Raw genomic sequence first — 13,651 nt, forward strand, 5'->3', positions numbered from 1 at the left:
TCCTGCTGTTATGTTCTGTCTGTGAGATTAGAATTAACGTGCTAGAGCAAGTCATTATAATTACAAATATAATAGTTTTTCCACAGGACGCTGAAGATGGTTGTCAATATTTATTTCAGTGGAGCATATTTCTATTTTCTAAGCTATTGGAAACATCATCATCCTAGACTGCATAGAAAAGTTATTCTTACAGGTGTCTGCAGAGAAAAAGTTAAAATGGCTTTTCAAGTGCTTGTGTTAATTCACATGACCAAATTATATCCTTGTAAAAACTAAAGTAATAGAGTACAGGATGAATACTAGCTTGTAGGGGATACTAAATACCCAGAGCAATAGGATAAAATGTTGTATATGTTTTTGCAGTATGGAACCACCCCGCTGGTGTGGGCAGCAAGGAAAGGTCATTTGGAGTGTGTGAAATACTTGCTGCAGATGGGAGCCGATGTTGATCAAGAAGGAGCTGTAAGTAACTTTTCTGCTGATAAGGTGTGGGTACATGTGCCCGTGCGTCCTCTTTTATTTTCTAACACAAATATCAAGAAATAGTGAAACTAGGTGAAATGTTGCTGTTGGAGTCTATTACTTTCCAGCTATTTGCAAACTATGTGTGAGGATTATTTAAACTTTTGTACCTTTTAATAAAAATACTATGAAACTAGTCAGTTGTATTGCCAGTTGACATACTGTGGCATATTGTGTACATTTTTAATGAATACAAATGAATTTATCAAAATTCATTCTGTACCCAAGGTTGATGTGTTAAACAATTTATTCCTTAGTGATATTTGTAAAATAAACACAAAGCATCTTTTGAAAATAATAGTGAGTGTTGTGCCTTTTCAGAAGTTGAAAATTTTTAGTTTTCAGCTGCATAACAATTTTTAATTTTTTGTTGTATAAGACACTTAAAAAGCTTGTTAAAGTAATAAAAGAAATAAGTATCCGTAAAAGTTAAGTGGAAAATTAGGACAGCTTTTAATATTCATATGATTACTTATACAAATCTTCAAAAAACTTCTGTGTGATCAGTATTGGCAGACCTGAATGGTGTGATAATACTGTATTCCCTTATGACGGGAGAGTTATTTTAATGTATGTGTGTTGTTCTAGAGTTAAAATAAATGGATCTGAGCTTTACAGCTTGAAAGGTTCTCTACTATAGTACTTAGTTTATTTTTTTTTCTAAAAAAAACCATAGCAAGTGCACTTGAAAACATAAAACTGAATTAAAATTTGGATGGTTAAGAAGGTAACGTCAGTGAGTTCTCTTTCGTTATTTAAACTGCTGATACGATGATGATTTCTATATCCACTGTACAGTAACATCTGTTGTTTTTATTTAAAGAATTCTATGACTGCACTTATTGTAGCAGTGAAGGGTGGCTATACTGACTCAGTAAAAGAAATACTGAAAAGGAACCCAAATGTAAACTTAACAGATAAAGATGGAAATACAGCGCTGATGATTGCATCAAAGGAGGGACATACTGAAATCGTGCAGGATCTTCTTGATGCTGGAACTTATGTCAACATTCCTGATAGGGTGAGTAACTTTTCGTCATAATTGTGGTTTTATACATATGTAATACTAAGACATACGTATTTAAATACCCGTGTATGCAAATTTGTGAGTATGTGATTTTTCTGGCTTTCGAATTTTTCTGCAACCCAGAGGTATTTTTGTGTATTGCTATTTTACAAGTATGTTAAGTGACTAATGTGCTGTGTGAAGATAAAGGGTAAACAACAGAAATTACTCTTTTTCTTTGGGATTCTTTAATTGTGAGTTTCCACAGGGCATGGATGTGATTTATGGCTGTATAATTGTCGTATCTGTAACGTAAGGCTAATTCTGAACTATTTTGCAGGTTTGGAGTGTGGGTTTTTTATGTATTAATATATGTGGTACTGCTGTTAAAACTGTAAAACAATGGATATTATAACAGAATATATTTTGTTCACTGTCTGCCTTTTACACTGAAACTTTTCACTAGGAAACTTGTACGTGTTAAAGGAAGACTTCAGCTCTAGGTTAAGACGTGTAAATGTGACTGTTTAGAGTTGTGCGACTGTGGTGTTTGGCAGCAACAGGCAATACGAGCAGCCACCAGAGTTGTGACTCTGCCTGCTTGCTGCTCAGGGATTTATTTCACAGAACCACAGAATTGCCTAAATTGGAAAAGACCTTTAAGATCATCGAGTCCAACTGTTAACCTGATGCTGGTTTCTTATGTACAGCTGCCTTGGGCTGTTTGCAGCGTTCTCTTGACAGTCAGGTTTTTCTGACGTGTCGGAGGCAGACCAAGCACAGCACACTTGGGGCTGCGAGTGGTGATGTACCTGGACTTTGGTGCCTCTGTCAGAATCTGTGTTTTAGTTCAGAACAGTAATACAGTTTTGAGGCTGAATTCCCAATCCCTAAATCGAATTGCGTGGGATTGCAGAGAAGGGAGGAAATCTTCCTAATAATACCTTGTGGTTTTAAAAGCCTTTTTAGATATGTTTTCCTGTGTTTTAAGTGTCAGCTTAGTGCATTTCTTAGACGGTTACGTACTGAGCTGTAGCGTTGTATGTGACAACAAATTTGATCTCGGTCACATATCACAGTAAAACATTTAAGTATTTAAGAAAATAAATTACCATCTCACTTCACGCCTCTTCTGTCACAAAATCCTACAACTGTCTGCATTCCTGTGCTTTTAGGAAGGATAAATTACAGCTTTCAGTCCAGCTGACCTTATTCCAAAAATGCATCAATGAGTAGTCTTCATTTCAGATGCTAGAATAAGTTTTGATAAGGAAGACTTTCTGATGTGCAGCCAAGAATGTAATGATTATGATTAATAGGGGTTCTACTACTAACAAGCTTTCAAACTGAATTCCATACCTGTGATTTAGCTATACTTCTATTTATTTTTCTTTTCATCATAGAAGAAATATCAGTAACTTCAGGATTTCGTGGTCTGAAATTCTGACGTATCCTTAAGTGTGTTTAAAATTGGAAGCCTTAAGCAGAACCTGTAACTTAATTTTCATAGAATGGCCTAGGCTGGAAGGGACCTTAGAGATCATCTAGTCCGACCTCCCTGTCATGGGCAGGGACGCCTCTCAACTAGATCAGGCTACTCAAGGCTCCGTCCAACCTGACCTCGAACACCTCCAGGGAGGGGGCAGCCACAACATCTCTGGGCAATTTATTCCAAAGTCTTGCCACCCTCGTACTGAAGAATTTCTTCCTAAGATCTAATCTAAGTCTATTCTCCTTCAACTTAAACCCATTTCCCCTTGTCCTATCGCTGGACGCTCTTGTAAAAAGTCCCTCCCCAGCCTTCCTGTAGGTTCCCTTCAGGTATTGGAAGGCAACTATTAGGTCCCCCCGAAGTCTTCTCTTTTCAAGGCTGAACAATCCCAGCTCCCTCAGCCTTTCCTCGTAGCAGAGGTGCTCCAGCCCGTGGATCATCCTTGTGGCCCTCCTCTGAACACGCTCCAACAGATCCACGTCCCTCTTATGGTGGGGGCACCAAAACTGGACGCAGTATTTGAGGTGGTGTTGATAGATGAGAAGCTCAACATGAGCCGGCAGTGCGCTCATGCAGCCCAGAAGGCCAAGCGCATCCTGGGATGTATTTAATTAAACACACTCCTTTTACGGTTAGCTCAGTGGTTTGAGTGCGGTGCTGGCAACAAGGATCAACACCGAGGTTGCGGGTTCGATTCCTGCTCGGTCCCCATGTGTTGCCAGGTCTAGTCGAGAGGTGGCGTCCCTGCCCAAAACAGAGATGTTGGACTAGATGATCTCTAAGGTCCCTTCCAGCCTAGGCCATTCTATGATTCTACTACAGAAGTATTTTTTTTTCTTTTGAACAGTTCGAAATAAAATCAGCCATTTGCTTTTCTTTATAACAGCGTAGTGTATGTAAACTGGATAGCAGTTAAATCTGCAAAAAAAAGGGGATAAAATTCTTTGAAATTCTTGAAGATCTTTTGTCATCTGGGAAGCATCTAAAGGAGACAGCCAACATTCTTGTCTGATTGTAAAGAGGTTACTATTGTGAGTGATTGGTCTTCCTGTGAACCTAGGGAACAGCTGGATTTTTTTTCTTATTGTTTATTTGTAATGTTATTTTTTAGACTGGTGGTTTAAGCTGGTCCTATTTTGGGGGTGTTTGTGTTGCCGTAGATATATAATACTTCATCTCTGAAAAAACCTAAATCACTCATTTTTTTCAGACATGGAACTGTTTTTGGTATTTTTCTTTTAAAATGAATGCAGATCTCTTAATGTGAATAAACATAATGCGTCTTTTGGGGCTATAATTTATTGTGTTGCATTTCTTTTTGCTAAGTTGTATTAATTCATCTTCAATATCCTTTCACCGTTTTTCTAGAGTGGAGATACAGTGCTGATTGGGGCTGTTAGAGGAGGTCATGTTGAAATTGTGAGGGCCCTGCTCCATAAATATGCTGATATAGATATCAGAGGTCAGGTAAGTACAACCATGTGAATGTTAGAGTAGTTCTTAAATAGGATGTGAATTTGAATACCAAACAATTACACAGTGTTTCTAAAAACAGAGCTTTAAAAACTTGCTCAGTCTGCTCTGTAGGGAACTCAGATTTGCATCAAACATTAAAAAAACATTGTGTTGCTGTGCAGTTTTTAAGGTATAAGACATACGTAATTGTAATGACTTGTTAAACAGCATTTTTTTCTAGTTAATGTATGTAATGGTTGAAAAGCAAAAGATGTAATTGAAGTTACTTCATCTGCACTGTTGAACAGATTTAAAGTAATTAAATACTTAAAACCTCTTAATATTGCTATTTTAGTACTTAATATTCTGCATTTAATATCAATATAGTCAAATGCGATACATCTTAGATTGTATCTGTTGTCAGTGCAGTTCTGTCACTATGCTCGGTTTTTTTCTTCTTCACTAGCTTCCTTTCTCATGTTAAGCAGTGCTGTCAGTGCTTTCACAGAATCACAGGATGTTAGGGGTTCCATGCTTTCTACCTCTAGGTTTTTTTCTTTTTTTTGGTGCTTTGATTAAGGTACTGGTTTTATGCTTTTGCTGCACATTGCTTTACTCAGCGTGGTACTGAATTTGTTACATTTAGCTTGCTTTCTTCAGCTTGAAGCTGTTCAAATCAGTCTCCTTGCAAGCACATAATGTTCTGCCAAGTTTGAGCACAAAACTAACTGGTCACTGAGCACTGCAGAGGTGCAGTGCCTGCTGTTGGTGCAGAGCCTCTTGGAGAAGCCAAGAAGATTTTAGTTTGGAGAAAAAGCTATGTTTGGATCTCTGCCTCTAACCTGCCCTTGGAAACCTGGAATTGCACATCTCAGGTTCTTGCTGACATGGCTCTGAAATTCTGGAGCTTTTCAATGTCTTGACATGAGCAAGGCAACCAAGAAGCAGCAAGAAGACCCAGCCTCCTCGGGGAAGGAGGAAGGAAGCATGTGACTTGGGCCAGTGTGAGGGTGGCGGTGGAGCAGTTTGCAGCGGTTCATCCAGAGAATATGCCTGTGGCCTTGTTGGCACAGCAGCAGCGAGTGCCATCTGAGGAGGAGTCTGACTGTGCTCTTCAGTTCAGGACCAGCAGGATCAAAAGCAGGGACAAATACTACTATTTAGCATCTCCCCTGCTGATGTTCAGCACCTGTGTGCCAGCTAGAGCTGTCCTGGGGACATATTCTGCCTGCCCAAATCTCTGGTATTCCAGAAAGGTCGCTAAGCCTTGTCCAGCCTTACAGCAGCTGTATTCCTTGCTGCTCATTCATTCATATGGCTGCAAATCAGAGGAGACCTTGAGCAGGTAAAATGTGACTGTAGGGCTCTGAAAGCAAGTGTTGGGGCAGCTGAGCAGCTCAGGTGGTGTTCTCCTCATTCCTTCTGGTAAGGGAACTGGCATCATCTGGCAGACCAGTGCCTGGCTGTGCAACTGGTGTTGCTAGCAGGGGGTCAGCTTCCTCAGGCTAGTGTCTTGTTGGAAGCTGCCTGACTGAAGGACAGAGGACATGAAATCCAGGTGACCAGAGAGGAAAGAAATCCTAGTGACCAGGCTTGTTAAAACGTTGAGAAAGGCTTTAATCTCAATTTACGGTGAAGCTCACAAGTGGGACAGGAAGATAGTAGAATCACAGAATCGTTTCATTTGGAAAAGACCTGAATTGCTGCAAATGAAAGAAGGAAGCAAGGGAGAAGGCTACAAGGGAGACTTGGATGTTACTGCTTAAGAGCAGGTGTGTGTTCAGAGGCTTTTATTAAATGTCTCTGCACAAGTGCACATTGAACAGAAGGAGTCGTGGTGCAGTCACTGGGCTACAAAAAAGATTGCAGGCATGGAGACTTCTTGGGATAGCACACAGCATGGCTGATCTGCATTCCAGTACTTTGTGTTGACTTTTTCATGTCCATCTGCTTTTACAGCTTTCCAGGTTGCATGGCCTGTTTTTAGGCCAGCCAACCTGTTCCACAGTCTTACTAGACTGCTGTAAAATTGAGAACAAAGTGGAAATGTTTGTAAAGGCCTGGAAGTGATTAGCACTTTCGTATTTCATATTCATATTTAAAAAAAAGCTGCTGAGAAACATTAAAAACAGGTTAAAAAGACAGCACCCTGGAGAAAGTTGTTTTCTAACAAAATGAAACTTGTACATTTGAGTTAAAACTGAATGCTCATAGTTCTGGAAACTCTTCCAACACAGGTTGAGTCTACTTGGATTGTCAAAGCTCTTTATATGTTTTGAAAGAGTTTTTAAAATACTTTTGTGTTCTTTAGTCAGATTTTTGTTCTCTCTCAGAGTTCTACCAGTGTGTCAGTTACATTTGATGTAATTTCCCTTTTCCCTGATCTGTGCTAAAATCTGCTGTGTGTGCTGTTTTCAGTGGTTGTACTTCATATACGGATTTGAAATTAATTCAAATGAATGGAAGTGCTGTTAACATTTAATACTCTTTTCTTCTCAGGATAACAAAACTGCTTTATATTGGGCAGTTGAAAAAGGAAATGCTACAATGGTGAGAGATATCTTGCAATGCAACCCTGATACTGAAACATGTACAAAGGTAACAATTAGAATTTCAGTTGAATTTTTTTGTTTAACATCTTTTCTCAGCTCCTCTGTGACATTAAGATCACAGAATCGTCGAAGTTGAAAGGGATCTCTGACGATGAGCTAGTCCAACCTCCCACTAAAGCAGGATTGCCTAGAGCACATCATCCAGGATTGTACCCAGGCAGATTTTGAATGTCTCCAAATGGAGACACCACAACCTCCCTGGGCAGCCTTTTCCAGTGCTCTGTCACCCTCACAGTGAAGAAGTTCTTCCTCATGTTTAGATAAGATTTCCTGTCTTCCAGCTTGGGCCCACTGTCCCTTGTCCTGTCACTGGGAACCATTGAAAAGGGTCCAGCTCCATCCTCCTTACACCCACCTTTTAGGTATTTATTGACGTCAATAAGGTCTCCTCTCAGTCTTCTCCAGGCTAACAGTCCCACCTCTCTTAAATTTTCCTCGGAAGAGAGATGCTCCATTCCCCCAATGATCTTTGCTGCCCTCCACTGGACTCTCTCCAGTAGTTCCCTGTGTCTCTTGAACTGGGAAGCCCAGAACTGGACACAGTGGCCTCACCAGGGCAGAATAGAGGGGAAGGAGAACCTTCTTTGACCTCCTGATCACACTCTTCTTAATGCAGCCCAGGATACCATTGGCCTTCTTGGCCACAAGGGCACATTGTTGGATCATGGTTGACTTACTGTCTACCAGGACTCCAAGATCCTTCTCCTCAGGGCTGCTTTCCAGCAGGTCTACCTACACTAGTGCATGGAATTGTTCCTCCCCAGGTGCAGACCCTTACATTTGCCCTTGTTGAACCTCATTACATTCCTCTCTGTCTAACTCCCCAGCCTATCTGGGTCATGCTGGATGGCAGCACAGCCCTCTGGTGTGTCAGCCACCCCTCTCAGTTTTGTATCAAAAACTCAGCAAACTTGCTGAGAATACACTCTGTCCCCTCGTCCGGGTTGTTGAAGAACGAGACTGGACCCAGTACTGACCCCTGGGAAACACCACTGGTACCAGCTTGACCCCGCACTGTTGAGCACAGCCCTCTGAGCTCTGTCACTCAACCAGCTCTCAGTCCATCTCATTGTGAAGTGTTGGTACCTTGCACACCGTAAAAAAAAAAAATAAAAAATTTGCAAAAATTCCTCTGAAATAGGAATTTTATGTTCAGCAATGATAATGGTGTTCCCTGTCCCCTTTGTTGATAAACATCACTTACTACTAAAACTCAGGAGCAGAGAAAGTATGGGTACTTCTCCTCAGCATCCATCACTTACATGACCAGCAATAAGGAGTAGAGACTGGGTGCTGCTGGAAACTGAGGAAAGAGGTTCCTGGTATTATTAAGCATGAAAGTGCAGACTGTCATTTATGGCATGTGCAGGAGCGGAAAAAAAAAAGGAAAAAAAGGAAATAGTGTGCAGAGCAACTAATTACGCCTTCCATGAGTCACTTTTCAAATATCTTGTATTATGTCTGAATCTTGGTTTTGTGTTTGACACTTATTAACAGAAAGGTATTTTGTTCTGTGATTCTGATCCATCTAGAAGCTTTTTTTAATAACACGTGCACTAAAGTTTTGTTAATTGCACAGAAACATATTTAATTGAAAAATTCTCTTAAGTTTGGGATTTAAGTGGTTACGCTATCACAAGTTTTTGAGTATACGGAGAAGATATTTTTATTAGGTGTACTTTCCCTTTTAGGATGGAGAAACACCACTTATAAAGGCAACCAAGATGAGAAATATCGAAATAGTAGAACTGCTTCTGGATAAAGGAGCAAAGGTCTCTGCTGTAGACAAGGTAAAGAATATTTGTTTGTTTACTTCAGTAAACGTGTAGTTTGATCATTTTAGTTCTGCAGCAGAATTTTGTAGTAAGCTGTCAAGGCTAATACAGAAAGAGAGCCTCCCAGATGCTTAAATAATTAAATAAACTGTAATACTTAAATGCAGACTACTTAAATATACATTAATTTCCACCATTAATATATTAATTTTTTGGTTTACGTTAGGGTGCCTTTTGTAGTATGAAAAGAAAAAATTCTAGGTCAGGAATAAAAATTTCATAGATAAGAATACTGATTTTTAATACACTTGAAAAAGAGCATAGAGAGTTATTTTTCACTCATTTATTATTAATAGAACATTAAGTTGAGCAACGCCAAGGACAACTGCAATGGTGTGTTACTACCCTCTTATGCGTTGCCTACATGGACTGTAAATCTTTTCAATACAGGAACGCTTATTTGATACTTTTTTAACCTCTTAATATTATTTTTAGGGCAAAGAAGTAATAATGATGATTTGATGTAATAAGGAAACTTTTAGCAGAAAGCTTTCTGGAGAAGTCTGGAGCAGACATTGAAATCGTTCTAACCGGTGGTATCGCTTGTTCTAAATAAATCTCTGAGTCTGCTAATAGACTATGTTTGCCGTGATTCTAAAGAGTTTTCAGGAACCTCAGGATGATGTTATAAATGCTTAAGAAAGAAGATAATGCTGAATTTAACACACTAAAAGAACTGCCTTTTCACATGTCCTTCGTGAAACTTTTGGAATACTTTTTTGAAGGGGAAAAAAATGCTCGCTGTAGGGTGTTGATGCTATTGACAGTACCTTAAGATATATTTCAAGTAAATAATGCATCTGAAATGATGTGGAACATATGGTCTGTTGGTAGTTGTAGGAATCAATGTTAGATGTCGCTCTTTTTTTCCCTTAATTGCAGAAAGGAGATACTCCCCTTCATATTGCCATTCGTGGAAGAAGCCGTAAACTTGCTGAATTACTCTTAAGAAATCCAAAAGATGGTAGATTGCTTTATAGACCCAACAAAACAGGAGAAACACCTTACAATATTGACTGTAGCCATCAGAAGAGTATTTTAACACAGATATTTGGAGCTAGTAAGCATAAATATTTAATATATATTGAGAATCCAGTTTTATTTGATTCTGTTTTGAAAACTAGTAATTGTGGAGTTTTTTATTGTTGCAACTAGTGGGAGAACTTTAAAGAAATCGGGTGGCAGAAAAAAATCATCATTCTGAAAACCTAACAAAGGCCTGACAAATGTGCTTTTAATTTTTGATTTTATGGCTTCTATTGATAGTTTTGTTTTTACTTAGATCTTGATTGTGTAGGCATTCTTTTCTTTGACTTGCTGTGATTTGGAATTCTGGTTGAGTTTTGCAGTAATCTCTAGTGGTTTTGATAATTATATAACATTTACATATGGATGATTTAAAATTCCTTTAACAAGAACGCACCAATAATAACAGCTATTATATGGGAGGAGTGCATTTACAAACACAGGCAAACCTGTCATGATTTTATGTGTGAAGATTGTCAGAGATTTTTATTTTCTTTTAAAGCAAAGTTCTGTAACAGAGTATTTGTATTACAGGGCACTTGTCTCCCACGGAATCTGACGGTGACATGCTGGGTTACGATCTGTACAGCAGTGCTTTGGCTGATATTCTGAGTGAACCAACCATGCAGCCACCCATCTGTGTAGGCTTGTACGCACAGTGGGGAAGTGGAAAATCTTTCCTCCTCAAGAAACTGGAAGGTAAAAGTTGCTTTAGACTTTCAATGAACAGTGTCACGTGGGAGTTAGTAGTTTTTGCGACAGCTGTTGGTCCAAGTAATGTTGGATCCAGTCTCTTGTTTCTGTAGTGAAACGATATAGATTTATGAGTGGTCAGTTCATCTGTAGGTTGCTTGGTTTATTTATATGATGGCAAGAAAGTGTTCTAAGTGTTGCTGTCCGTTGTCCTGGGGGTTTCCTGCAGCAGTGAATCTGCCCTTTAGGTACTGCTGAAAGTATGGCTGCTGAAATACGCTTCATTGGATGTGTTGATGCATCAAAACAGATTCAGACCTCTTTTGCTGAAATTATTTATTGTGTCTCCTGTGTGTCATTTAAAAAAAAAAAATCCAACAGTTTCCAGGCTAATAATATTTTTAATATTAATGTTAATATTTTTTCCTGTAGTGTATTTTCTCTGTGTCTAGTTTTCTTCTCCTTTCCTCTTACTTGCTTCGAGCTTTTTGAACTTTCTGAAATGGCAGAGGAAGGCAAATACCTTCACACTGGAAATAAGCATTTTATTTACAATTTTAGCTTTTTCTAGCAAGGAATGTTTTTCTGAGATGTTTCAATACAATTCAAAGTACTTTTACCAGTCCTTGATAGTTCTTACTTTCTGAGAGTTCTATGTTTTTAAAAGCTTCTATATTAGTCAGAAGGGGGTCTCTGCATTCATTTTGTTCACCTCGTGCCTCACATCATAAACAAAAAGTGGTGTCCATTTTTTACTGTGATTTATTGATGATGAGCTCATACATTTTTAAAACTTTTTTGGTATCCTCTTCCTGTTCCTCGTTCATCTTTCTATTCTAGATTATGTATTTGGTGTTGTACTAAATAGATCCTAAGAAGTTTCTTTTAGGAATTTCTGTTTTAGTAAATATGAATCAAGAAACAGAAATTGTACTGAAGTACAGGGTAAATACTGAAGCATTTGCACTGTACTCTTACGTCTGACTATTTGAGGAACATGGCCCAAATGTCAACAGTAGAGGTTTTAGGAGTTGGTTGATTGGGTTTTTGGTTTTTTTTGGACAGATAAGGTGGATTTATTTTTCTTAGTGTCATAAAATGGGTTTTAAAATTTTTGAAGGAGGCTACAAAATAGTGTGGCTTTTAATATGATTTTAAAAGTAGAAAATCCGCAGGAAACGGGGCCCCATATATATTTAAATGGTTTTGTTCATTGCGTGGATGAAAACTTGGGGCTTTGCACTAACGTTAAAGAAGAATTCAAACATTACTGTCTTTTTCTGGATAAAAACTAGGAAAAAGTTAAAGCCTAGTGAAAAAATGTTTGGGGTTGTTTGTGATATTTTTTCCTCAACGGTGGTCATTTTTTCTTTCTGTTCTAATATGTTTTATCATGTTAACTCGTTACTGTCTTTTTGTTTTAGATGAAATGAAGACTTTTGCAGGACAGCAGATTGAACCACTGTTTCAGTTCTCCTGGCTTGTTGTATTCCTCACGCTTCTGCTGTGCGGAGGTTTGGGTTTATTGCTTGCTTTCACAGTGGATGCGAAGCTTGGAATAGCAGTGTCACTCAGCTTGTTGGCAGTTCTCTACATTTTCTTTAGTAAGTATTATTTTGTATGAAGTTTGTGAAAGCTTTTTATTTTGGAATTCAGTGTCATTTTGTAGACGTGCCTTGTGATTCAGAAAAAAAAATAAATTTTTTTCTGTTGAAAATAGGACCCCGCTGAACCCTTTCCTTGTGTTTGGCATGTAATTCCTGAGGGGACGTTCGGGTAAACAAGGAAAGATCTTGTATATTAACTTCATTATGTTACTCTTACCTTTCTCATTTTTGGCCGTAACTGTTAAAAATGCATTTAACTCGTTTTATGCAACTCCATGCCTTATCTGTTCAGACTTTATGGTTCTTTCAGTTGTGAAAGTTAACTAAAATGTAGCCAAACATCTTTTTTTGATTTTGACTATTTCAGCTGTAATTTACTTTGGTGGCCGAAGAGAAGGTGAGAGCTGGAGCTGGGCCTGGGTGTTAAGTGCAAGGTTGGCAAGACATATTGGATATTTAGAGTTGCTTCTCAAACTCATGTTTGTGAACCCACCAGAATTACCAGAGCAAACCACTAAAGCTTTACCTGTCAGGTTAGTTATTTATTTACTCTTGAATGACTAATTCAGCTTCACTCTGATACTTTTTGAACTGTGCATATTGATGTGCATGTTTGTCTTCCTGTGAAAAGCACTAAGTGTTTAAGTATTTGACATTTTGTGCCACTTAAAAAAAATTTCTAGGTGCAAAATTTCAGGAATATTTTTTGTTTTAGTTGCCAGAAAATATTTGAAGCTTTTTAAAGTATACAAAACACATGTTTTTTCTCTTTCAGATTTTTGTTTACGGACTACAATAGACTGTCCAGTGTAGGCGGAGAAACTTCATTGGCTGAGATGATTGCTACCCTCTCTGATGCATGTGAAAGGGAATTTGGTTTCTTAGCAACAAGGCTATTTCGAGTTTTCAAGACAGAAGATACACAAGGTTTTTATTACCTGAATGACATTTCCGATTTTTCCATTTCAATGCACCATTATTAAGGGTTCTGTTTTTCACATTGTAAGCTCTTTTTAGAAGCTGTTGCAGCCATGCAGAAATTCATATAAAAGGGGAAATTCTATGTATTGTTTTGGAGAGAAGAACATCCATTTTTCTTTGCTTATCATGATTTTGTTAGTATTGTAGAATCACAGAATGGTTTGGATTGGAAGAGACCTTAAAGATCCTCTAGTTCCATCTCCTTGCCATGGGCAGGGACACCTGTCACTAGACCAGGTTGCTCAAAGCCCCATCCTGCCTGGCCTTGAACACTTTCAGGGATGAGGCTTCCACAACTGCTCTGGACAACCTGTTCAGTGCCTCTGCACCCTCACAATAAAGAATTTTGTCCTAATACCTAATCTAAATCTACTCTCTGTTTGAAACCGTTTCCCCATGTCCTATCACTACACTCCCTGATA

General features: G+C 38.6%; 1 protein-coding gene across 1 annotated transcript in view; it reads left to right on the top strand.

Annotated features, from left to right (window-relative positions):
* Positions 1-13,651, top strand: part of KIDINS220 (kinase D-interacting substrate, 220kDa) — a 77,294-nt gene that overhangs the window by 12,307 nt on the left and 51,336 nt on the right. The window contains exons 6-15 of the mRNA XM_009870288.1: positions 364-462; positions 1,346-1,543; positions 4,389-4,487; positions 6,975-7,073; positions 8,779-8,877; positions 9,805-9,982; positions 10,483-10,647; positions 12,066-12,245; positions 12,616-12,781; positions 13,024-13,175. Of these exons, the coding sequence (XP_009868590.1) occupies positions 364-462; positions 1,346-1,543; positions 4,389-4,487; positions 6,975-7,073; positions 8,779-8,877; positions 9,805-9,982; positions 10,483-10,647; positions 12,066-12,245; positions 12,616-12,781; positions 13,024-13,175 (1,435 nt within the window). The remainder of the gene's footprint in view (positions 1-363; positions 463-1,345; positions 1,544-4,388; positions 4,488-6,974; positions 7,074-8,778; positions 8,878-9,804; positions 9,983-10,482; positions 10,648-12,065; positions 12,246-12,615; positions 12,782-13,023; positions 13,176-13,651) is intronic.

The sequence above is a fragment of the Apaloderma vittatum genome, unplaced genomic scaffold (assembly GCF_000703405.1).
Source record: "Apaloderma vittatum isolate BGI_N311 unplaced genomic scaffold, ASM70340v1 scaffold1555, whole genome shotgun sequence".
Taxonomy (NCBI): domain Eukaryota; kingdom Metazoa; phylum Chordata; class Aves; order Trogoniformes; family Trogonidae; genus Apaloderma; species Apaloderma vittatum.